Raw genomic sequence first — 26,280 nt, 5'->3', positions numbered from 1 at the left:
TATGCTAAATCATCATTAAAGCTGTTTAATACTACATCTTGTTGATAACCAAATGTGTGCCAGAAATTAGACCTGTCTGTTATAGATCATACCAAAGTGTCCTACTAAAGTACAATCCTTCACATGCTGCTTGACTAAGTTAAGATAAACTAAAATACTGAAAAAAAATCTTATAGCACTTAATTTTCAACCATTTAAGAACAGATGAATTATGAAATCTTATCCAGATTCAGACAAATATTCATATGGACACTACAATTTTATAGAAATCAGTTTAAGAAAAGTAAAATTATGTCAACATCCATATCAGTTTTGGGAAGGAATCTGGGAATTGGACTTTTATAATCAGTCTTTGAAAGTTTAATCAAGTTCCAACTAATTGTTAAATATAACAGCATAAATATTTTGTGAGATGTTGTATGCTTGAGCAAAGACATCCATAATTTTTGGTCAATTTTTCATTCTCCTCATGACCTGTTGATTATTTCTTTTAAATCAACATGTGGTTTGTTTGATCTCAGTTCTTTTTTGTCAAAAAATCACTTATGATGTCTCATTTTCTTGCTTTCTTCTGAATTTTTGTTTGTTTAAAACCATGTCTGATGTCGTTACATAGAAAGAACACAACTTTTGGCTGAAAGGATTAATTTATCTGCATATTGTCAACAAAATCGTTAGAGATTCTACCGCCAGATCTTGTGCAATTGGGCGCACTACGTTTGCGCGCATTCGTTTTACAGGTAAACTCAGGTAAAAACATCAATAAAAATTAAATTAATTTATAATTGACTATATATTTTTCGGCGTTTTACGTTTCCGCAATTTGGCACTACGTTTCATAATAAATATGACTATCAATTATTTATTTTGAAAATATTTCTTAATTCAAATTATATAATGTTCCTATTGAATTCTAGAACCAATTATAAAGTATCATTATAAACTCCGTAGTATAACTTAATGCATACATTTAACTTTATTGCGAATATTTCATAGTGAAAAGTGTTTCAACGAATAGTGATCGTTTTTAAAGTTAGTAAATAATTTTAGCTAGTTTGTAAAGTTACACTAAGGCACACACATGGAGTTTCGGCACGCACCGACATGTAAAGTAATAAATTTATCAATACTTTTAGATTAGCTTTGTTTTAACATTTGTTTTAATATTTTTTTATTATTTTTATTACTACCTGTATTTTACCTGAGTTTACCTGTCAAAAAAATGCGCACAATTGTAATTAAAAGCTGCGTGCAAATGTAATGGTAATGCGCACAAACATAATGCACCAGTGCAATTTAATATTTCTCAGCTTTCAACAGTTAAATACCTAAAATACCCAGCAAGCCTCTTGTTTTTCATTTAACTGTCTCAAGTGGAAGAAATATTGTGTCACACTCAATTCAGTGGTAGAAATATAGATTCCATCACTGCAACAAGTTTGATACAATATTTCTCCACTGGAGACAGTTAAATTTTAATATTTAAAGCATAAGACTTGCCGAGCTTTTTAAATATTTAAATTTAACTGTTGAGAGTGGAGAAATATTGTAATACACAAATTAGAGAGGTGGAATGTGTTTCTCTATAGATTTATATCGCTTTTTGTCAAAGATTTGCAGAAAGTTGTGTTCTTTACACATGACGTCATAAGGCATGTTCACCTTTTTCAGGACGTCACAATTAATCTGAATAATTTAGTTATATTTCTCTGGTCTTCAATTACTACATTAACGCCTGAATGCGTAAACAATAAAATCTTCAATCAAAAATTCCGATTAGATCAGGATTTACCTATCTCAATTAAATTGAGCTAATTGCTGATTGGTCACCTCTTCTATAGGGCAGCATAACATAACTGATGAGGATTAACTAAGCATGACATCGTTAATGCGAATTATAATGCAAGATGGCAGCTGGACACTGTCAGGCGCCACAATGAACTATGACACTATACAACAGGCAGGATGATTTTCAAAGATTCATACCCCAACCCCAATTTTGATTCTTTATAAAAATTAAGATATACATATAATATTTAATCAGCAACAAGGAATTTAATACTAATAGCTAGAATTATTCTGTGAAGTGTAACAACCTTCTTAAACAACAAATAAAATTACAGTAAAATCACACTGCAATATATAAAAGTAAATCAGAGTAATAACATATTCATTATAATTATTTAAAATAAAGATAGTTAAAAGAGAATACCCATATACTTTTGATTGTTTCCTAAGATAATATTTCCATTGCAGACGATTCTTTAGTTTGTCTGGCATAAACATATACTGATAATCTATAAAATATCAATGTGAGCAAATATGAGACACATATCAAAAAGAGAAACAACAGGTCTTATTATTACTTTTTATAGTTTTACTACATATACTGGGGTAAAATTAGTTATTGTCAAATTAATAATTATCAATATATAATATGAAAAATAAGATAAGGGTGTTGGAATACAGATTTTCTTGTTTAAATAATATAAGATGTAGATATCAATTTCCTTTAATATTTGACCATGTTTCTATTACATTCAAAATAAAATATCTAAATCATTACAATATAAAAAGCTACTGGCCATCATTAAAAAAAAACATTCAAAGGGATTATAAATTTTCATTCCATAAAATCTATTTAATAAAATATTAAAATAACTCCATAAAAAGTTAATGTTAAAAACTGAGTTATTTCAAGTTAAATTTATTTAAAATAAAATAATTCTATTTAAGGAATGACTGTAATATTTTTTCTGTCTATGAAGAAATAACATAAAAAATGTGGTGCACACTGAATAACGCGCGTAGCGGGTTATTTAACAGTGTGCACCACATTTTTTATGTTATTTCGAATAGACAGAAAAAATACTACAGTCATTTCTTATAATTCTAAATTCCATTTTAAACCGTAGAAAACCTTGAAAAAACGTTGATGACATCACGGTCACATGACTAAATTATGTCTATGGTCTGATAACAAAATAACGTCAGCCAATCAGAAGACGCGTTAAATCCAAAATTAAATTATTAGAAGATATGTTGCTCACAGAGATTAAAGAGCCCTACTAAACATGCTAAATGCATAAACATTTCCAACGTCTTAAAAAATCTCAGGAAGTAGGTTTCAAATTATTTTTTTTAAATTATCTAGTATTTTTTGTTTGCACTCTAAAAAATTCAGTGTCCACATACACATTTATATTTTCATTCAATTATAGCATGATGACATACTACTACAATGTTGAATATTTTTTTTAAATTTACTTTACGGTATTTCCTTAGACAATTTTAAAATACAATAAAAACAATCGTGTAAATATAAATGTGTCAATATCATTATGAGTATTAAATAGTGTAATAATTCATATATTTAATATAATTTTATATTTTTTTTACTTCAGAACTATGTGTAATTCAGTTCTCTCCATTAGCACTTTGGATCCACCATTTCTCTATATCTGAGTATAAAACAAATAAAAATTGTATGCCGTACACCAACTTACAAAAACCCACAAAAAGAAAAATTCTTTGATGTCTATATTACCTACAACCTTTTTGATTATTTTACAAGACAATTTTTCCAGTTCGTCTGGTTACAGATCTGTCTCTTTTAATTTATTGGAATAAATAACAACTACTTTTTAAGATACCCGAACATTGCAGGCACAAAGGAGCTGATGCAAAATAATTATTCGTATCCTACAAGTTAATACTATTGTATAGAACAGTTCTGTTTCGTTTCACTAATTCTAGTTTGGACATTGTTAATGGCACTGTGACATCTCTTTGTGAATCCTCTTCCTGTATTCAATAATCTGAAAAATAAAGACATCATATGAAACTATCAATGAAATTAACATTATCATCACTTATATAGAGGACTTAACCATGGATAAAGACAGACCTGAGACATTAGAATTGAGATCTTTCAAGATTTCAAGATTTTATTGTAAAGCAACGCTCAGACACATATATGTGTAACATGAGGTACATATATACAATGATAAACATGATTTATAACACAAAGGTAACATTCAAAAAACAAAATAAACAATAAAAAACAATAAAAAAAAATAAAAAATAAGACAAAATATAAAAAAATAAGACAAAAAAGAAATAATTCATACAAATTAATATACATATCACAATAAGTTATTCAGCTTTCTGATAAAAGATGCCACCTGTCTATATAAATTAACATTGCAGTAAGATAACATTACAGATAATTTCTGCTTACTTGGATGCTTCGTATAATAACTAGGGATATGTTGTTCTCTAAAAGTAACCAGTTGAGGAGACTTGCATATAAAAAGATAGTGAAATTCGTCTCCTACACTCTCTTTACATATGTGACATTTTCTGTCCTCCGCCGGAATATTGTACCAACGCCCAGTTTCAATGGGAATTTTTATATTAGTCGTTCTTAATTTTGTCATCCAGATTCTTGCATTTTCTGGTATTTTTATAAGATAATTTTCAAAACCAAAACAGTTTTATAACTAGAATAAAATACACCTCGGGAAGATAATTGGACATCTTGATGCCATTTTTGTATATATTGGTCTTGTAAAACCTGTTTTATCAGATGCTTGTAGTCAGCACTATCTTGATTGACAAACACATATCCTAGTCCTGTATCATTAAATATTGATTCTATCAAGTTCAGCCATTTGAATGATTGACCGCTATTTTGCATTAAACTTAATAATAATCTATACATATTACTACTTAATTTGTCACCATGCATTATTCTTCTCCAAAATGATGTCATTCTTATTTTAACTTTTATTTCTAATGGAAATCTGCCTAATTCTCCATATACCATATAGTTAGGCGTTGAAGATCTTACTCTTAGAATACGTTTACAAAAATTTAAGTGAATTTGTTCTAAAATTTTCAGGTTTTCGTATCCCCAAATCTCACAGCCATATAAAAGAATAGGCTCTACCATGGCATCAAACATTTTAAGCTGTAAATCCAATGGGATGGCTTGATTTCTAATACTTTTGTACAAGCTGTATTATGCTTTTTGTGCTTGATTAACCAATTTTTTCTTCGCCTCCGTAAAGGTACCATTACTTTTAAATATAAGGCCAAGATATGAGTAGGTATCGACTAATTCTATATTTTTGCCTTGTAATTTAAATTCGAATTTCCGTCGCACTTTGCCTTTACTCAATACCATGCTTTTTGTTTTTGTAACATTAACTTCCAGTTTCCATAATTCACAGTAGTTCTGGAAAATATTTAGTGCATTTTGCATACTTTCTGCAGAATCCGCCATAATGACGGTATCATCAGCGTACAGTATGGCAAACAGTTTCATAATTGAATTTAACTCATTTTGACATTTTTCTTTAACTATCTCAAGGGGACATCCACCTAAATCAATAAAGAATTTTTCTATGTCATTTAAAAAAATTGAAAAGAGAAAAGGAGATAGATTTTCCCCCTGTCTTACACCAGTTAGACAGGGGAAATATTCTGACTGTTGGTTGTTGTATTTAACACATGATTTAATATTATTATACATATTAAAAATAACAGTAAATATTTTTCCTTTTATACCACTGTTCTGTAGTTTTTTCCACAGACCACTTCTCCATACAGTGTCGAAGGCCTTTCGGAAATCAACAAATGTACAAAATAGTTTTTTACCAAAAGATTGATACAGTGATATTAAGGCATGCAATACGGATAAATTATCGGTTGTAGAGTGATCTTTTCGAAATCCAGCTTGGTTGTATGAAATTAAGGAAATTTCATTTGCAAAAAAGGTTAACCTAGAATTAATTATTGATGTGAAGACTTTTCCTAGACAGCTTATTAATGTTATTGCTCTGAAGTTATCAGGATCCATGGTATCTCCTTTGTTTTTAAAAACTGGTCTTATTATACCAATAGTCCAGTGCTCTGGTATTATTCCTGTTTCTAAAACAATGTTAAATATTTTACAGTAAATATTTACCAGTGCTGGAGTTGAATATTTTATATACTCATTTAAAATATTAACTTATCCTGGTGATTTGTTATTCTTTAAATTTTTTATTGCATCAGTTATTTCAGCTTCCGTAATCTCATCGTTCAAAATTGAATCATACAAAGCATCATCACAAATAGAGTTAAAATCAATATCAATAGCATCATCAGCTGCATCGGGTTCATATTGATTCAATTTTTTAAAATATTCGTAAAATGTGTCAATAGGAATCGGAGGGTTCTGTTTAGTTTGACCGGAATATTTTTTAAGAGTCCTCCAAAAGGCTTTTGTGTCAGATTTCGAGTATGATCTTAGCTCAGCGGCACATTTTTTTTGATACTTATTAAAATTTTGATTTAGTATTTTCTTATAATCTTTAGCAGAAGTGCTTAAAAGTTGTTTGATCTCAGCAGATTTTGTATGCTTATATGTATTTTTAACCCGATGAAATGCATTTCTTTTTTCTCTGCACTCTTTATCAAACCAAGGTTTTGCATTTAATTTAGGTGAACTTTTAGACCTATTATTTTTTTTATCACTAAAAACTTAAGTGGCGCTATTTACTAAGAATTTACAAAGGTTATCTATAAGACTATTTATCTGATCGACATTAACCTGTGTGTTTTCATTCATTTCATTCAGCATGATGGTAAGTTCATTTAATGAGTTATTGGGATCATCATTTATTTCTTGAATAAATTCATTTGCTTTATCTGACCTCCACCGTACATGTTGGTCTACCTTTTGATTAAAAGTTAAGTTTTTCTGATGATTATCGCTATCTATTTTCATTGTAAAATGGACTCTATTATGAACATCCGAAAACATTGGGTTTTAAAACCAATTATTTCAAAATCTGTAGTTATATTAAAACTATTAGGTGAAAGTAACAGATAGTCTACCATGCTAGCATCTTTACATGTTGTATGGCCAATACCTTTGTCTGAAAAAAGACGACCATTTGCTATAAAAAGATTACATCTTTTACAAAAATCCAATAATTTTGTTCCATATTTGTTTACACGACCTGTATCTTCATTAAATCTTCGTAAAATATTATTTTCTTTTAGTATAGAATAACTAGAAGTATTATCATTAATTACATCTTCTTCAATTTGTAGTATTTCTTGTAAATTTATATCATCATCAACATAATCCTTCAAAGAAGAAGTTCTAGCATTGAAATCCCCTACGATCACAATATTTTTGATACCTTGAGAAAATATAAACAATTCTTCTTCAATTTCAATAAAAGATTCATCAGATGAATATTTTGAGAACTCAGGTGGAACATAAGTACAACCAAATAGAGTATGTTGATTTAGGGGGGATATTTGTTTTGAAATTTCAATCCATTGAACAAATTCAGAATCGGACTTTAAAAACCGTAAATATTGTTTAAGTTTTTTTTTGAAAATAATAAGGATACCTCCTGATTTGTTTTTAAATTTCAGTTTCTAACTTGGGCAGTAATCACAGTAAATTCGCATTTTCGTAAGAGCGAAAAAAACAGCAGCTATCCGTAGCAACATCCGGGACAGAAATCTTTAGTGATATTATCCTATCATACAGCCAAATATAATACTATATATATATATATATATATATATATATATATATATATATATATATATATATATATATATATATATACATGATATAAGAAGATGTGGTATGAGTGCCAATGAGACAACTCTCCATTTAAGTCACAATTTGTAAAGTAAACCATTATAGGTCAAAGTAAATTTAGAAAAAAAATTAATTCTAACCTATAGAAGTTGAGGAAAGATACAATATAAAGAATTCAACTAGCAACCTAAGGAGGCTCGGGGGTACAAAAATTTTCACAAAAATTTAAACATTTGTTTTTTCATTAGACTTTTTTATTTATTACACTATTAGTTATTACCTTATGATGTGGTACAAAAATAACCCAAACCAATCGATTTGGTTTGGCCACAGATGACTTTTTAAATGTTTTTATCATGGAAAAAGCTCCAAATGATCTCCCTTTGGTGAAAAAATGCCATTTATGGGCATTAAAATTGAAATATCTTTTTAACTCATCGGTGACCTGTATTTTTTATTATTGTTTTCAAATAAGCTGTACAAAAACAAAATAATTGTAAAATTTAAGCAATTTTGGTAATTTAGTTCTTATTTTATTTTGCTAATACCTCTATTTCTCTTATTAGTTTAACAGAAAAAAAGGACATTAACAAAAATGTAAACTTCTTTCAGAGGCAGTTTGTGAGCTTAAATGAACGGTGACCCCATTTTTGTATTTCATTTTTCTATTAAGTATATGATAAAGTTTATTTATAGAAAAATATAGCGAAATCCTATATTAAAAAAAAATTTGATTTATACCTGCAAGCCCCCTTAAAGTGACCATACGTCCTTTATATCCTCAATTTGATAATTGTCTATTGCAAACGCTGGTTTTTCATTATACCTTGTAAATGGTTTTCTTGTGCACGTCTGACTTTTCTGATCTCTATAGCTACTTGTATAATACACATCTGTTGAAGTTTTATCTTCATTTGCTTTTGGTTGACAAAACGAATTATTTGTGACCTCTGCCAAGTCAAGGTCATCCATAGTGACCTGCATGAAAGTGTTTTCAGTACAATCAGCTGATGGTGTGGAGGTAGTAATCCAACCATTGGTATCATCAAATACATCAGATGCCTGAAATACAGGAATACATAGAAGGGTGAGGTCAAATAATAGATATTCCTTTATTGGTAAGTTTGACAATCTCAATAGCTGAAGGCCAAAAAAGCTTTGACTACACATCAATAAAACATGTATCACTTGTTAATCATGTGAGATAAAAAAAAAAAGAGGTATAAGCTTTAAACTACTTTGCCATAATTCAGTATTTTATTCAGGTCACTGAAATATCCAATAGTTCAAGATGTTAAAATCTATGATGAAATTTTAAGTTTATGGAGAAGACTTAAAAAAAACGACATAAAAAGATTTTAAACAAACATCAATTTTGTGCATTAAATTTAAAGCCACTAACCTGACTATATTCTGATTCAGACAATGGCCTTCTTGTCAATCTCTTGGGCACAGGTGAACTAGAATAGTCATCTGATATGCTAGCCACACCCCTTTTCCTTTGACGGGGAGGGGGAAGTGGTGAACTGGTTTTGTCTTTTTCTAATTTTCTCCTTTTAGGTGACATACAGCTTATAATATCAGGAAAAGTTTTTTTAAAGGGAGATAATCCATCAGGTAAACATGGAGATTCTGGACATGTTGTTGTATCCTCATTGACTGGTTGTAATTTAGCTTTCATCTACAAACAAAAAGGATGGTTACAAGTTATTTAAGGAATGACTGTAATATTTTTTCTGTCTATGAAGAAATAACAAAACAATTTAAAATGTGGTGTACACTGAATAACCCGCGTAGCGGGTTATTCAACAGTGTGCACCACATTTTTTATGTTATTTCGAATAGACTGACTAATATTAGTTATTTCTTATAACTTAATTCTAAATTCCATTTTAAACCAGTGTAAATCACGAAAAAAAACGTTGATTACATCATGGTCACAATTGTGTCTATGATATGATAAACAAAATGACATCAGACAATCAGAAGACGTGTTACATCCAAAATTAAATTATATAATTATAAGGTATTTTATTGTTGTTTGATAACATACTAATTGGGGGGGGAGGGTAATGCTGTGCTGTAACAAAAGCGACCTTATCAAAAAAATTTAACACCATAGTAAATAGAAAGGATATCAGGCATTACTAAATATATTGGACAGACCATAGTCCACCCCTACCACTAATACCATACTGCATAGGGCATATTATATACAAAGTAAAATTTCTTGAGATAGAACTTTTGATATTTGACATTCATTAATACCTTTTCTCTCAACATATTGTTAATTCATACTTTGTAACTCTAATGTTTAAACTTATGAGCATGATGAGTTGAAACATTAAAAATAATTTAGTTTTTCTAAATTTATGAGAACGAATGTAATTTGTCTTGAAACAATACTGTGGATTCATTTATTTTCTTGGTTATCAATTTTGATGGATTGAGGACAACTTGTGAATTTTGTTGATATTTGATTTAGTGGTTTTGCCATTCTTTGCATACACAGCCTACGGAAAATTTGTAATTCATTGAACATTTAAATTTGTGATTAATCAAAATTGTTATCCAACGTATATTAATGCATCTACAGTAAACAATTAATTTCAAGAACATCGACTACTGGTATTCAAGATAACAATACAATGAGATCATGTTCAATTTCAAATGCATAATATAACAAAGTTACAGAAAAATAAAGGGGTGTGTTATTATTTTTGAGATAAGGCACTTGGAAAATATCAAATTTTGTATTACATTGTATAAACAATTGTTGGATTTTTAAATTCTTTTTTGAATTATACATACTTTATTGAAAACTTTCATATTTGTTAGTTTGATACAGAAAGTACCGGTACCTTATCCCAGCCTTTTTAAACATAAGATTGTATATTTAGAAAATTTGTTAGTAATTGTTAGTATTCAGTATTATAAAATATATACAATGTGTATCCATTATTTCAATATTGATCAATTTTATTTAAGAGAGAAAGTGAGAAGAGAAAAGAAAATAACAAATAAATAAAAAACAAATGCAAAAGAAAAAGAAAAAAAGAAAAACTAGAAAAAGAAGAAAAAAATCCTTGAAATTTGGAATTTAAATAAATTTGGCAAAGTTGGTTTTGCATTGAAAATAGTTCATACAAACACAAAACAGATATTTTAAAAGAAGGTACATGCTATTTTAGGTACAAAACAAGAACAAAAAACAATAACCAACGTATACAGTATATTATATAAAACATATATGTTGGTGTGGAGAAGGCTAAAACAATATACACAATAACATAACATAGGGTAATGCTAAGTTGCTTAAGTGTACAGTAATCTAGTAATGGAAGCCAGGGGTCCCAGTAGAGGTTGGCAATGCTAAGAGGCTTTGTTTTAAAAAATATATTCTTTTCTAGTATTAGGTTTTCTTTTAGATAGTTTTTCAGCCCTGCAAAATTTACTTGATTTTCAAACAGTTTTCTTCTAAAAGTATTATCAAATTTTTTATTTTATTATTTTCTGTTTTTCCTTAATTTTCAAATAAAACTATATTCATGTTAAATGTAATAATTATTTGTGTTTGGTAATAAATCCAGTCCACAAGTCTTATCCACAGATCTGCTATTTTATTGCATGTCCAAAATATGTGTTCAATATCTTCGATAACTTCATTGCAGAAAGTACATTTATCACTTTTATTTTTATTTTTTTTTATTTGTGCCCAATATTCTGTGTAATTGTTGGATTTTTCATGTGATATTTTTTCAGATAAAAACGATTTTTTTTTTATTTGTTGGACATACCTTTCTATACAAGCCTATAGAAAAATTGTAAATTGTTCAAAACTTAATGTTGTGTTTCACCTTAACACCTGAAATAACTTTCCCTTTAAAAAGTAATAAGCTCTTCGAAATGTTTAAACCAGAATTTCACTCAAAGAAAGTTAGAAATGAACAGGGATTGACAGCCAATATAAATATGCACAGTCTTTAAGAAAAGGTTTTCAGAGATTACAAAACATATGGTAAAAGTTTGAAATGCACAAAGCAAACATGCCTAACTGATTTTTTTTTATAATATATGTCATGTATATATTGAGTATATATAAATCTTTCTAAACTTCACCTTTTTTTCCTCCATCTTTTCTTGTTTTTTCTGTCTCCATAGTGATTTTCCCCTCATTGGAAGTTTGTTGCTGCTGGGTTTTCTCAGAGTTGATCTGTCTTTACACAACTTTCTACAAAACACAAAACGTTATCTCTAATGACGTCATCTTTTTCTCAATGATAATTAGAGAAAATAACCATTGAGAAAAAGATGACATTTTCTAACAGTACAAATGAAATTTGTCCATCTGCATGGTCTTGATTGGTCTTATTCATAAATATGATGATAAAAATAATTTTTGTCCTTTTTAACCTTGATATCCAAATTGCTCATGAATATCTTCAATCTTTATAGTTTAGTTATTGATAAAGGCAAAAAAGGTAGAAAAAAATAATGATGTCTTTCAATTTCTGTATTTTTTGCTTGAAGGATTTGTTGAAAAAAATTGTTATTCTGCTGTTGTTGTCAAATTTATGTATCTGTGTTCTAAATTATTTTATTGATTCACTTATTTACCAGTTTGAATGATTTGAAAAAGAATAAAGCTTATCAAACATTTTCTTTTTCTGTACTGTTATTCTATTCATCCTTTTATGTTGATTCACAGGTTGTGATATATAAAATCTATAGGAGAAAAAAACTAAAGTTAAAAGCTAATAGAGTGTTTAGTTCATTTGGTGATATTTTACATGATAGCCTCCCAAGGGTTTCCATTAACTGTTGAGGCACACCAATTTTGTCACTGAAGTCGACATCTTATTTATTTGTATTGGAAATAGGACAAACCAGTGAGTAGAAAATAACTTTTACATATATCCAATTATTCTTTATTCATTGTAGTTTTATGGTCCTTTTAACATACTTGATAGCCAACTCCAAAGTCTCCACCCATTGCTGGACATTTTGTGAATCACTTGATACTTACTTGATAGCTGAATCCAGAGTTTCCACCCATTGCTGGACATTTTCTGGGTCATGTGACAGCAACAGTAAACTCTCATCTTTACATGCGATCTGAAATTAAGAAACAATTTAGTCAATCTATTATGTGACAGGTCAATATAAGACATTCAATTTATAAAGTTTCATTATTTCAAGGTTTCCTGCATACAATAAGAAAAGGAATGCCTAATAAGAAATATCTTTTTAACTTTTAAAACAAAAAGAGTTACTAAAAACTGTCCTATTTTTTTTTTGATTTTTTTTAGTGTACAATAATCTTTTCAAGAAGTTTGTATTAATCATACTCACAGAAAACATTCCTCCGGTTTCTGTCAGACTAGTATTACCATTCTTACTCTGTCCAAACATCCTCTCTACCTGGCAGTGTTTCAATGGTAGTACACAACAACATGAGTAGGTATTGTTACCACTGTCTAAAAACTTAGCCTTCCCATAAAGCATCATGTCAGAAAAAAGGAAGAACATCCTGTCATGTGACTTCCCACCTTTCCTTGAAACCTGTCAACAATTATACAAAGAAATATATTTAGTCATGTTATGCTCAGCAAATTTCAGACAATTCATCTTAAACTCTAAAAGACTTAGTGATGTCTATCATTGTTTGTCTATATATACATTGAAATTATTCTCCATGCATGTTAATTTTTAGTTTTATATCAGAAAACTGTATTTAAGGGTATTAGAACTATCTATCGAAAAAGATTTTTGAACCTTTAATCAGATGAAATATTCAAAAGGGTCAGTTTTAGTGGTATCCTATTTGGTCATTTCTTTTATAAAACCAGACAATTCTTGAAAAAGCATATTGTGGAAACTGTCTCCAATCCAAGACTATACTAAATTTTTCCATAGATATAAAGATTTGGTTTTGAAGTTTGATTGTACCTGTAGAAAACTTATTTCAAATGGGATAGCACATCCTCATTTTTATGGAAATGTTGTTAACCGTGTCCAGAAATTTAAAAATGATCCATGTAAACTTAAATAAACTTATTCTAAAAGGTTACCTATTCAACACTGTAATAAGATCATTGAACATTGTTTTTATTGGTATAAATATTGATTTTGTTATCAGTAAATTAAAAGCCAACTAAATATTACTAGTATGTTATATACATATACATATTCAGGGATCTGCAATCTGTTGATACCTGTAACTTGGCATTGCACAAGGTCACGTTTTTCTCTGGCTGTTTATGACGTCTTTACACTAAATCCATTGGATGTTGGATGTGTACGGATTGATAGTTTAGTCTTAGATGCATGATTTTTTTATTAGTTGTTAGGGGCTTTGAACTAGTTGTCAGATAACTGTGAGTACTCTCAGATCTGTTCATTGTGTCTTTTTGTGTCGGGATGTATAAGTATCCGGCCACGTCTACTTGTATATTTGTCCATCTGATGAGTTAAGCCTTTTTCAACTGATTTTTATAGTTCGTTCTTATGTAGTACTATTATACCACTGTCTCAGGTTAGGGGGAGGGTTGCCATCCTGCTAACATGTTTAACCCACCACATTATTTATGCATATGCCTGTCCCAAGTCAGGAGCCTGTAATTCAGTGGTTGTCGTTTGTTTATGTGTTACATATTTGTTTTTCGTTCATTTTTTTACATAAATAAGGCTGTTAGTTTTCTCGTTTGAATTGTTTTACATTGTCTTATGGGGACCTTTTATAGCTGACTATGCGGTATTGGCTCATTGTTGAAGGCCGTACGGTGACCTATAGTTGTTAATGTCTGTGTCATTTTGGTCTTTTGTGGATAGTTGTCTCATTGGAAATCATACCACATCTTCTTTTTTTTATATAAGCATACATTTGATAATAGTTCATCGGATATATAAATTTTAGGACGGTTGGATAAGCTGGGCTCACAATACTTCAGAGTCATAGAAAGAAGTTTGTGACTAGGAAAAGCAAAATGAAGAATAGAATAGCAAATGTTTTGCCCTAGTCTAACAGTAGCATGAGCATTGTTTGAATGAAACACCTAACATTGAATGAAACACCTAACACACCTTACATTGAATGAAACACCTGACATTGAATGAAATACCTAACATTGAATGAAACATCTAACACACCTGACATTGAATGAAACACCTAACACATCTGACATTGAATGAAACACCTAACACACCTGACATTGAATGAAACACCTAACACACCTGACATTGAATGAAACACCTAACACACCTGACATTGAATGAAACACCTAACACACCTGACATTGAATGAAATACCTAACATTGAATGAAATACCTAACATTGAATGAAACACCTAACACACCTGACATTGAATGAAACACCTAACACATCTGACATTGAATGAAACACCTTACATTGAATGAAACACCTAACATTGAATGAAACACCTGACATTGAATGAAACACCTAACATTGAATGAAACACCTGACATTGAATGAAACACCTGACATTGAATGAAACACCTAACACACCTAACATTGAATGAAACACCTTACATTGAATGAAACACCTAACACACCTGACATTGAATGAAACACCTAACATTGAATGAAATACCTAACACACCTGACATTGAATGAAACACCTTACATTGAATGAAACACCTAACATTGAATGAAACACCTAACACACCTGACATTGAATGAAACACCTTACATTGAATGAAACACCTAACATTGAATGAAACACCTAACACACCTGACATTGAATGAATCACTAACATTGAATGAAACACCTAACACACCTGACATTGAATGAAACACCTGACATTGAATGACACACCTAACACACCTTACATTGAATGAAACACCTAACATTGCATGAAACACCTGACATTGCATGAAACACCTAACATTGAATGAAACACCTAACATTGAATGAAACACCTAACACACCTGACATTGAATGAAACACCTTACATTGAATGAAACACCTAACATTGAATGAAACACCTAACACACCTGACATTGAATGAAACACCTAACACACCTTACATTGAATGAAACACCTAACATTGAATGAAACACCTAACACACCTGACATGGAATGAAACACCTTACATTGAATGAAACACCTAACATTGATTGAAACACCTAACACACCTGACATTGAATGAAACACCTAACACACCTTACATTGAATGAAACACCTAACATTGAATGAAACACCTAACACACCTGACATGGAATGAAACACCTTACATTGAATGAAACACCTAACATTGAATGAAACACCTAACACACCTGACATTGAATGAAACACCTGACATTGAATGAAATACCTAACACACCTTACATTGAATGAAACACCTAACACACCTAACATTGAATGAAACACCTAACATTGAATGAAACACCTTACATTGAATGAAACACCTAACACACCTGACATTGAATGAAACACCTAACATTGAATGAAATACCTAACACACCTGACATTGAATGAAACACCTTACATTGAATGAAACACCTAACATTGAATGAAACACCTTACATTGAATGAAACACCTAACATTGAATGAAACACCTAACACACCTGACATTGAATGACACACCTAACACACCTTACATTGAATGAAACACCTAACATTGCATGAAACACCTGACATTGCATGAAACACCTAACATTGAATGAAACACCTAACATTGAATGAAACACCTAACACACCTGACATTGAATGAAACACCTTACATTGAATGAAACACCTAACACACCTGACATTGAATGAAACACCTAACACACCTTACATTGAATGAAACACCTAACACACCTGACATTGAATGAAACACCTAACACACCTGATATTGAATGAAACACCTTACATTGCATGAAACACCTGACATTGAATGAAACACCTAACACACCTGACATTGAATGAAACACCTTACATTGAATGAAACACCTTACATTGAATGAAACACCTAACATTGAATGAAACACCTAACACACCTGACATTGAATGAAACACCTTACATTGCATGAAACACCTGACATTGAATGAAACACCTAACACACCTGACATTGAATGAAACACCTTACATTGAATGAAACACCTAACACATCTGACATTGAATGAAACACCTAACACACCTGACATTGAATGAAACACCTTACATTGAATGAAACACCTGACATTGAATGAAACACCTGACATTGAATGAAACGCCTGACATTGAATGAAACACCTAACATTGAATGAAACACCTAATACACCTGACATTGAATGAAACACCTTACATTGATTGAAACACCTAACATTGAATGAAACACCTAACATTGAATGTATCAGTCTACAGAATGAAAATAGAGACATATTGAATAAAAAGGTAAACAATGAAAGTTCTGACTCTTTTTATTTACCTTTTTCAGTACTCCTTCCCTCAGAAACTCTCTGCCTGGAGCCAGTATTTTAGGTGCTGAGCTGTCAAAACACTTTTGAATACTTAACATTTTCTGGAAATTCTCATGTTGTTTTATATGTTCATTTATATGACTGGCTATTTCTCCTACCTGCTGGGCGGATTCTAGAAAATAGTTTCAAGACACATAAATCATATATCTCATTACTTAAAAGGATAATTCTGTACATTGATCTTATCCCCATAATTTTGAAAGTGTCAACATGATCAATATAAAGCCTTTTCTGGGCTAGTTGGTACTCAAAAATATTAAAAAAATAACACTCAAAATAAATTTATTTAGGATATATACACATTTTATTAGATAGGCAAAAATAATGTACAAACAAGAATGTGTCCACAGTACACGGATGCCCCACTCACACTATCATTTTCTATGTTTAAAGGACTGTGAAATTGGAATAAATTCTCTAATTTGGCATTAAAATTAGAATGATCTTATCAAAGGGAACATGTATACTAAGTTTCAAGTTGATTGGACTTCTACTTTATCAAAAACTACCTTGACCAAAAACTTTAACCTGAAATTTGCACTATCATTTTCTATGTTCAGTGAACCGTAAAATTGGGGTCAAAACTCTAATTTGGCATTTAAATTAGAAAGATCATATCATAGGGCACATGTATACTAAGTTTCAAGTTGATTGGACTTAAACTTCATCAAAAACTACCTTGACCAAAAACTTTAACCTGAAGCCAAAAACTTTAACCTGAAATTTGCACTATCATTTTCTATGTTTAGTGAACCATAAAATTGGGGTCAAAACTCTAATTTGGCATTTAAATTAGAAAGATCATATCATAGGGCACATGTATACTAAGTTTCAAGTTGATTGGACTTCAACTTCATCAAAAACTACCTTGACCAAAAACTTTAACCTGAAGCCAAAAACTTTAACCTGAAATTTGCACTATCATTTTCTATGTTCAGTGAACCGTAAAATTGGGGTCAAAACTCTAATTTGGCATTTAAATTAGAAAGATCATATCATAGGGCACATGTATACTAAGTTTCAAGTTGATTGGACTTCAACTTCATCAAAAACTACCTTGACCAAAAACTTTAACCTGAAGCCAAAAACTTTAACCTGAAATTTGCACTATCATTTTCTATCAGTGAACCGTAAAATTGGGGTAAAATCTCTAATTTGGCATTAAAATTAGAAAGATCATATCATAGGGAACATGTGTACCAAGTTTGAAGTTGATTGGACTTCAACTTCATCAAAAACTACCTCGACCAAAAACTTTAACCTGAAGCGGGACAGACGGACGAACGGACGAACGAACGGACGAACGAACGGACGGACGAACGGACGCACAGACCAGAAAACATAATGCCCCTCTACTATCGTAGGTGGGGCATAAAAATGTATCATAAAAGGCATGTTAGATATAATGATAACAAATAAACACAGAAACTATAAATGATATATGATCATTTGAAGTTAACTTTAACAGTTGTTTTTTTGTTGTAAAATATTTATAACAAGCCAAAGCCACAGTGTTGAATATTTGTTTTTGTTCACATGACAAAAGCCAAATAAATCTGTTTTCTATACCTAGATGTTTTTAGATTGATATACATTTTTAAAGTGGTATCTAACATAATTTGTCATTTTTGCTTGAATATTGGACATGACATTAGAAAATGAATTTCTTTTTTAATTGAATTTTAAGAACAAATTTAACATTTTTTTTTATCTTTGTCAATCTGTTTACAAAATCTCAGCTCAATGGCTAGTTTATGAGCACTAATTCTTATTTTAGGTACATGCGTTCTAATCTCAAAATTCCTCAAACCATTCAGGTAATTCTGTATGAATGTGTTTTTGAAGGGTTTGTGAATCCCCAATATGTTAACTTGTTGGAATTAAAGTTAGCTATGATGTTTCTACCTTTTATCTGTATATAATCATGATGTTCTTCTGTTGTACACTGTAATAGGTCTTCTAGTAAAAGTCTATATCTGAGGAATAATAGAATTACATTAGAGGTTCATATCAGGAAATAATAGACTTCACACTTATTGAATTATTTGTATGGATGGTGGTCTACATCCCTTTTGTGAAGGTATAAGGCAGTTGGGTTGATATTTTAAAAGAAGGGTTGCTCATTTAGTTTTTCATGATAACTTGTCATTTGAGATAACTTTCTCTGGTTGAGTTGAAGGATTAGATATGGTTAAATTTCTTGTTTCTGCAATTCTTCCTTTACATACTTTCCCGTTTGAATGGTTTTACACTAGTAAATTTGGGGCCCATTATAGCTTGTTGTTCGGTGTGAGCCAAGGCTCCGTGTTGAAGGCCGTACATTGACCTATAATGGTTTACTTTTATAAATTGTTATTTGGATGGAGAGTTGTCTCATTGGCACTCACACCACATCTTCCTATATCTATTTAGTCTATGGTAGATATTATTTCTTCCATTCTTAAATTGGTATTGCGTGCATTTATTATCTATTATTTTGATGATGTTTATTTATATACTAATGATTTTGATTTTATATGGCAGGTATGGGACTCTTTTCAGTGAGTACTGTTCACACTGTGGGGTGCTTGTCTTTTTATAGGAGATATTGTTTCTAGTATGGAGAAAAAAATTTCAGTTCATAGTGCATATTGTTTCTTTCTTCCTTGCTTGCTTTGCTTATTTAGTTTTTGCATGATACAATTTCTTGAATGCTAGATTTACAAACATTTTTTTTTAAAATCTTTTAACTTTAAATTCATTCTTCAACACAGTTGGGTTTCTTTTGGCCGCTGTGAGCTTAGTGGCTAGCTCAAATGTGTATTTAATTTGTTTGTCTTTATTTTATTTATTGCTAATGGCGTCCATTATTTGGTTGCTAACAACTTTTCATGTGACTGCGAGACCAATTCTTTATCCTGTTCTTTGAAATATATTTGTTTCTATGTCTCATTATATATTGTGCTGTAATAAAATTGAGTACCTCTGATTTGGTTTGTGACAACCCTCTTTATTTAACCATACCTTGGAATTCTCTGTACAGGAGTTATCAGTAAAGCATTTAGTTTGAGACCATTTAAATCTGAACGTTCCTCTTGAGTCTGGATAAAATCTTTAAATTCTGTGCTTTTCTGTAACCATTCCTATTTAAATTTTCATCAATAAAGGAATGAACATGATACACAATAGGTTTTCCTTATTCATGAGATGGAAGATAAACTTTAAAATTATATCAGTAGTATTTCATTTAAAAAGACTTTACCCTAAAACTGTAGCAAGATGAAATTTTTTTTTTTTTTTAGAGTTTCTGTCAGTTTTATACATATATAAGGCTTCCATATAAAAATAAGGAGATGTTGTATGATTGCCAATGAGACAACTATCTACTTAAGTTCATATAAAATGAATGTAGGCAATTTAAAACAACCACCAAGTATTTACATAAACTTTACAATATGATATGGATTGGAGATGAAATACCAGAAGACTGGAATAAAGGTCTGATAGTTAAAATAGTAAAAAAAGGAGATCGAACATGCTGCGATAACTACAGAGGCATAACACTGCTTTCTGTGCCAAGTAAGGTATTCACAAAAATCATTATCCAAAGAATACATGAAGGAATAGATGAAGAGCTGAGACAAGAACAAGCTGGCTTCAGAAGGGGTAAAAGCACTACAGAACAACTTTTCACGTTAAGAAACATCATAGAACAATGTTCGGAATGGAATGCTCCTTTATACATCAACTTTGTAGACTTTGAAAAGGCGTTTGATTCCATCCACAGGGAAAGCTTATGGTCCATCTTAAAAGCTTACCACATCCCGGACAAACTCATCACAGTTATAAAACTCTTTTACGACTCATTTGAGTGTGCAGTCATAGACGAAGGAATACAATCGGAATGGTTTAAAGTAAAAACGGGAGTAAAACAAGGATGTGTGATGTCTGGTTTCTTATTTCTATTAGCCATTGACTATGTCATGAAGCAAACGATTAAAGATCATGAAACAGGAATCAGATGGAAATTTACCACCAAACTAGAGGACCTTGATTTTGATTTTGCTGATGACCTAGCACTACTGTCTTCCAAATTCCAACAATACAACTGAAAACAGATAAACTTCAAGAGAATGCCAGCAAAATAGGACTTAAGATTAACACCTCTAAAACAAAAGTAATGCGGATGAACACCACAAATAACAACCCAGTGAAGTTAAATGAGAAAGACCTAGAGGATGTGGATACCTTCACTTACCTAGGAGGAATAGTAACAAAGGTGGCTGTGACAATGACATGGACAACAGGTTGAAGAAAGCTAAAGGCCAATTTAGCAGGCTAAGAAAAATATGGAGATCGTCAGTACTGTCATTTAAAACGAAGGTCAGGTTGTTTAACAGCTTAGTCACATCAGTCCTACTATATGGATGTGAAACCTGGAAAACAACCGAACAAGACAAGAAGAAATTAAACATCTTCCAAAACAGATGTTTAAGACAGATACTGAAAATAAGATGGCCTGATAAAATATCCAACGAAAACCTTCACATAAAAGCTGGAACAAAGAAGCTAAGTGAAGATATAATAGAACGAAGATGGAGATGGATTGGCCATGTGCTAAGGATGGATACCAACAGAATATGCTCAGTTGCACTGACATGGAAACCTGAGGGAAAGAGGAAAGTTGGACGTCCCAAAACTACCTGGAGACGGACTGTAGAGACTGAAAGAACATCACTTGGATGGAACAGCTGGGCTACAGCAAGAACAGCAGCTAAAGACCGTGTAAAATGGAAAGAATGTATCAGGGCCTTAAATGCCGACCGGCATGAAGAGGATAGGTGAGGTGAGGTGAGGCAATTTAATAGGCTACCGTACAACCTTTAACAATGAGAAAAAAAACAGTGTATAGGTGCCTACTTTTTCCCACCTTTTCCTTTCAATAATGAGTATGCCTAATATTACTGATAATGATAATGGTCTGAGAACTTACCTGCAAGGCTGCTAAAGCAGTTTCATGGTTGTTAGCATATGATGAGTATAACTTTAGAAATGGTCCCAGATAGTGAAAGGCCTGGCCTATAGTGGTTTGTTCCATATATTCCTGAAGTGTCTTGTTGACCTCCCATATCTGTTCTATATTACCAAAGATCTTACTGTGGATGTTGTCTGGGATTAAACAGTTAAACCTCAGTGGAAAATCAAAATACTGAAACACAAAATAACTTTATGAAAAATAAATATATTGCAAAAGAACACAGTCACTAGCAGAAAATTCAAACAACAATTCAAATAGTTTTTTAAATATTTCTCTTGGCATTCACCCCTCTCCATTTAATCTTTCTTGTAAATTTTGGGCATTGAATGCAGTGACCTATAGTTGTGAACTTCTAGGTCATTTTGTCTCTGGTAGAGAGTTGTGTCATTCATGGTTGGTAACCATACCACATCTTCTTATATTTATATTGTATAGAACTTTGTTACAGAAAAAATAAAAGAAATATATCTGCAGAATGTTGTTTCATGACCAATAGATGTATTCATTGATGCTGTGTTTAGTTTTGCTCCCTTAAAGTTTAACTTATGAAGATTTATTTATATGGAACAGACATATATGGTATCTTTAATCAAATCAGCATGGCTTTTTCAACCAAATTGTTTACTGCTGAAGAATGTTGGATTGGACACTTTAACAGTTGTTACTTAAGTATAAGGTTGTGCATGTATTTCAAGCACCCGGAAATAATCCTACTTCATAAAGATATTTCCCTTGTTTTATCATTTTAGTAGTTTTGAAATAATTTAATTCAATCATTAAACATGTTAGAATTATCTATAGATTGTGTCTTTACCATGTTACTATTGTATTTATTAAAATTGAATGTTTTTATCTTGTTTTATTGGACAATGTTGGAATGGAATAGCATTGACAAAAGCAAGATCTGTATCAAGTGTGTGCAGTGCTAAAACCTTTATATTTAGAAGTTACAGTACTTCTAGCATTACAATTATCATTTTAACTCTATACATTTACCTTGTTAACTAATTCCAGATGGTTCAGATAAGTCTTTTCTGTTTCAAACAATTCTCTAATAACTTTCTTTCTCCTTTTCTCTCGTTTTTCTTCTGTGACTGTATCAATCTGTTCCTTGTTCTGCTGGGCTATCTCGTTCAACACTGTCACAAACAGAAGACTTTGCAATTAAATGTTTTACATTTGTCAATCTTTCAGGCCTTTTATACCTTGTGTTGTATGGGTTTGTTCATTGTTGAAGGCAGATCTATATACAATGATATATGCTTACTACTACATTATTTGGTCTTTGGAGGAGAGTTGTCTCATTGACAATCATACCATGTTTATTTTTTTTGGCAAGTAATTGAATGTCCATTACGCAACAACTAACGATGACAATGCAAAATAAATCTATATCTCATTAAATGAACCATCATGAATCATCATTATCATAAAAATTTAGAATCACTATATACATGGTCTATAATAAAAAAATGACATGTTGAAATAATAATGCCAAGAGCCACTGTCTGCCAAAATTAATGCTACTTCCTGACTTCCAGACATGCTAGCTACATGTAGGTGCACTTGCTCTTGTCACTGTAGGTTTTGGTATAAAAATAGGCAATTGGAGCAGTCTCTAATCCACCAGTTTCATACTCCTGATAAATTGCATAAAAAATTCACTATACCAAGTAAGGAATAGGACAGTTGTGATCCATTCATTTTATGTGTTTGAGCATTTGATTTTGCCAATTGACTACATTTGTTGTTAGGGACTTCCTTTTTGAATTTTCCTTGGAGTTCAGTATTTTTGTGATTTTTAATTTTGCAAGTGCTTTTATAGGAGGAACCAAATAAGGTTATTTTTCTAAATTGCATAGTTTACCTTTGAATCTACTCCTTGTTGTCAACATTGTTCAGATCCCAGGCATCACCAGCTACCTACAAAGTCAAAAGTTTGATTAAATATTATCCAATCCAGAATGATCTCCGACTATAAATCAGGACATTATTTTTCCTTGCTTTAACTGTTTGACATTTGTCATTTTGGAGCCTTGTATGTAGCTAAATGTATCTATGGGGTAAATATGAGTGACCTATAGTTGTTTATTTCTATATCAGTTGGTTTCTGTTCGAGAGTTGTCTAATTTGCAATCATACCACATCTTGTTTTTATTTATTCATTAATGTATTTATAAGCCGTTTGTATATTAAAAACATGGTATTACTAGTATATGTCATTCAGTCTGTTCAAATGCTTAGATATATATACAAATTAGACCTAAACTATTCCTTATTTACAAAATGTCAAATAAAATAAACAATCAAAGAGCAGATTGCTCTGAGGGATACAATTGCCATTGTTTTCATTGATACATGTATTAGTATTATTTTAAAAAATAATTCAACTGCACATGCATATACTCGTAAAGTGTAATTCCAAGTTGACTTCCACAGCAGCCACTGCTTAATTCTAAGTCACGGAAAATATTGACACATGAAGATTATGAGAAGAACATTAAAGGACAGTTATTTAAATTCAATCCTTTTGTTTTTTATACCATTTAAAGCAAGACAATCTCAAGAATCTGAGATGTTTTTTGATGTTTAGAATAAAACGGTTGATGTGAGGGCATGGCCCTGAGTCAATGGTACAATGTATTTATAAGTCTACAGATTGCTTAAAAGCAATCGTATCCCAAAAACCATGTTTGTTTGAACTAAGGCAAACAAGAATGTGTTCCCAGTACACGGATGCCCCATCTGCACTATCATTTTCTATGATCAGTGGACTGTGAAAATGGGGGAAAATCTCTAATTTGGCATTAAAATTAGAAATATCATATCATAGGGAACATGATTACCTTGTTAGTCTTGTATGTTTTTTTAAATTAAGTTCATTTATATGTTTTGGAGTTTAGTGTGACATCCATTTAAACTAAAATAGTACACAATGTTATTCAGGGGACAGCTGAGGACAACCTCCTGAAGCGAGATTTTCTCGCTGAGTTGATGACCCATTGGTGGCCTTCAGCGGTCACCTTAACTTTGATTGGGTTGTTGTCTGTTTGACATATTCCAAATTTCCATTCTCAATTTTATTAAAACTTCTCTTTCCAACATGAGAACGGTGAATAAAAAAGAAGTTATATTTAAATTTTGGCCAAAATTGAGTTTACTGGCAAATTTATCTAAATGAATAGAAATGCAAAAAAGCAATCATTCCAATCCCACTTTAAAACCTTTAAAACTTGAACTTTTATCAATAACTATGTGAGGGTCTTAATGGGGGTACTTTCAGAATGAATAGCAGTAAAAATTCTCGACTTATGAAGTTATTGGTAATTTTTAGTGCATGACAATAAAATGTACACTTTCTTAAAAGACAATCACAAAATCAACTGATTTTTACGAATCACGATGATTTTTTCCAAAAATAAAGAAAATGATAATAAATTGAGACTTCTCACAACAACATCTCACGACAATAAGTTGATGACAATAGACCAAAAACGAACGCTTGAGGCTTGCCTAAACAGCTAGCGCTCTTGGTGGGGAATGGAAATCAGTCTTCACGCCGAGTGGCAGCCCAGGCTGGTAAAATTGCTCTCGGGCCTGTAAAAATCAGACCTACAGGCCAACAGAATCTAACTAAAATTTTTCAAAAATTGAGCTGCGGGCCTGTAGATTTAGCAGTTCAGCAAGAAGACTGGGAAATGCTGCTTCTCTTGATCCAGAAGTGATATAACTGTACTCTATTAAAATTACATGGTTTTAGGCTCAGTTGGTAGAGGCCAGCTAGGGAATAGAAGTATTGGGTAATAAAAAACTAAATTATGTCAGTTCAAAAAAATTTCCATGTGCCATCATGTGGTTTGCGAAGGATTCTGGAACATATCTCATGATCGATATTTTTCTTCTTTTTAAATATATTTTGTATTTGTAATTCGATATAGTTATGACATATGAATAGAAAAGTAAATTGATAATTGGTTAAATTTACGAACAAAACAAAATCTTTGACAGGTGTTTGAATTTTCCGCCCCTTGTCAACCGGAACTGCTTGTTCGCTTAATCTTTAAACAATGATGAATAACTTCAATTAAATTTTCCTAACTAAGGCATTCTAAAATTTGAAAAACAAATAAAAATCTAAATTATCAACAACCTATCTGACAAAAACAATCATATTTTATCCAACAAA

The 26,280-nt window shown here is 31.1% G+C and overlaps 1 protein-coding gene across 1 annotated transcript; it reads right to left on the bottom strand.

Moving 5' to 3' along the window:
- Positions 1-1,844: 1,844 nt before the first annotated feature.
- Positions 1,845-26,153, bottom strand: LOC143082238 (rho guanine nucleotide exchange factor 39-like). The gene is made up of 13 exons (XM_076257829.1): positions 26,084-26,153; positions 23,962-24,017; positions 23,091-23,233; positions 22,050-22,265; positions 20,081-20,199; positions 18,983-19,053; positions 17,026-17,189; positions 12,965-13,174; positions 12,639-12,727; positions 11,732-11,843; positions 9,015-9,293; positions 8,439-8,674; positions 1,845-3,818 (listed from the first exon to the last, which is right to left on the bottom strand). The coding sequence occupies exons 2-13, from the start codon at positions 23,987-23,989 to the stop codon at positions 3,716-3,718; spliced, it is 1,770 nt and encodes a 589-aa protein (XP_076113944.1). The 5' UTR covers positions 23,990-24,017; positions 26,084-26,153; the 3' UTR covers positions 1,845-3,715.
- Between the last annotated feature and the right edge of the window lie 127 nt (positions 26,154-26,280).

This window comes from Mytilus galloprovincialis, chromosome 7 (assembly GCF_965363235.1).
Source record: "Mytilus galloprovincialis chromosome 7, xbMytGall1.hap1.1, whole genome shotgun sequence".
In the NCBI taxonomy this organism is placed as follows: Eukaryota; Metazoa; Mollusca; class Bivalvia; order Mytilida; family Mytilidae; genus Mytilus; species Mytilus galloprovincialis.
The sequence above is the reverse complement of the archived record's forward strand: the minus strand, read 5'-3'. Positions and strand labels throughout refer to the sequence as shown.

Coding starts and splice junctions, on each gene's coding strand:
- LOC143082238 (XM_076257829.1), bottom strand. CDS start 23,989: ATGTTGACAACAAGGAGTAGATTCAAAG. Junction 22,266..23,090: donor ATCTGGAATTAGTTAACAAG/GTAAATGTATAG, acceptor TTTGTGTTTCAG/TATTTTGATTTTCCACTGAG. Junction 19,054..20,080: donor CCTGTACAGAGAATTCCAAG/GTATGGTTAAAT, acceptor ATTATTCCTCAG/ATATAGACTTTTACTAGAAG.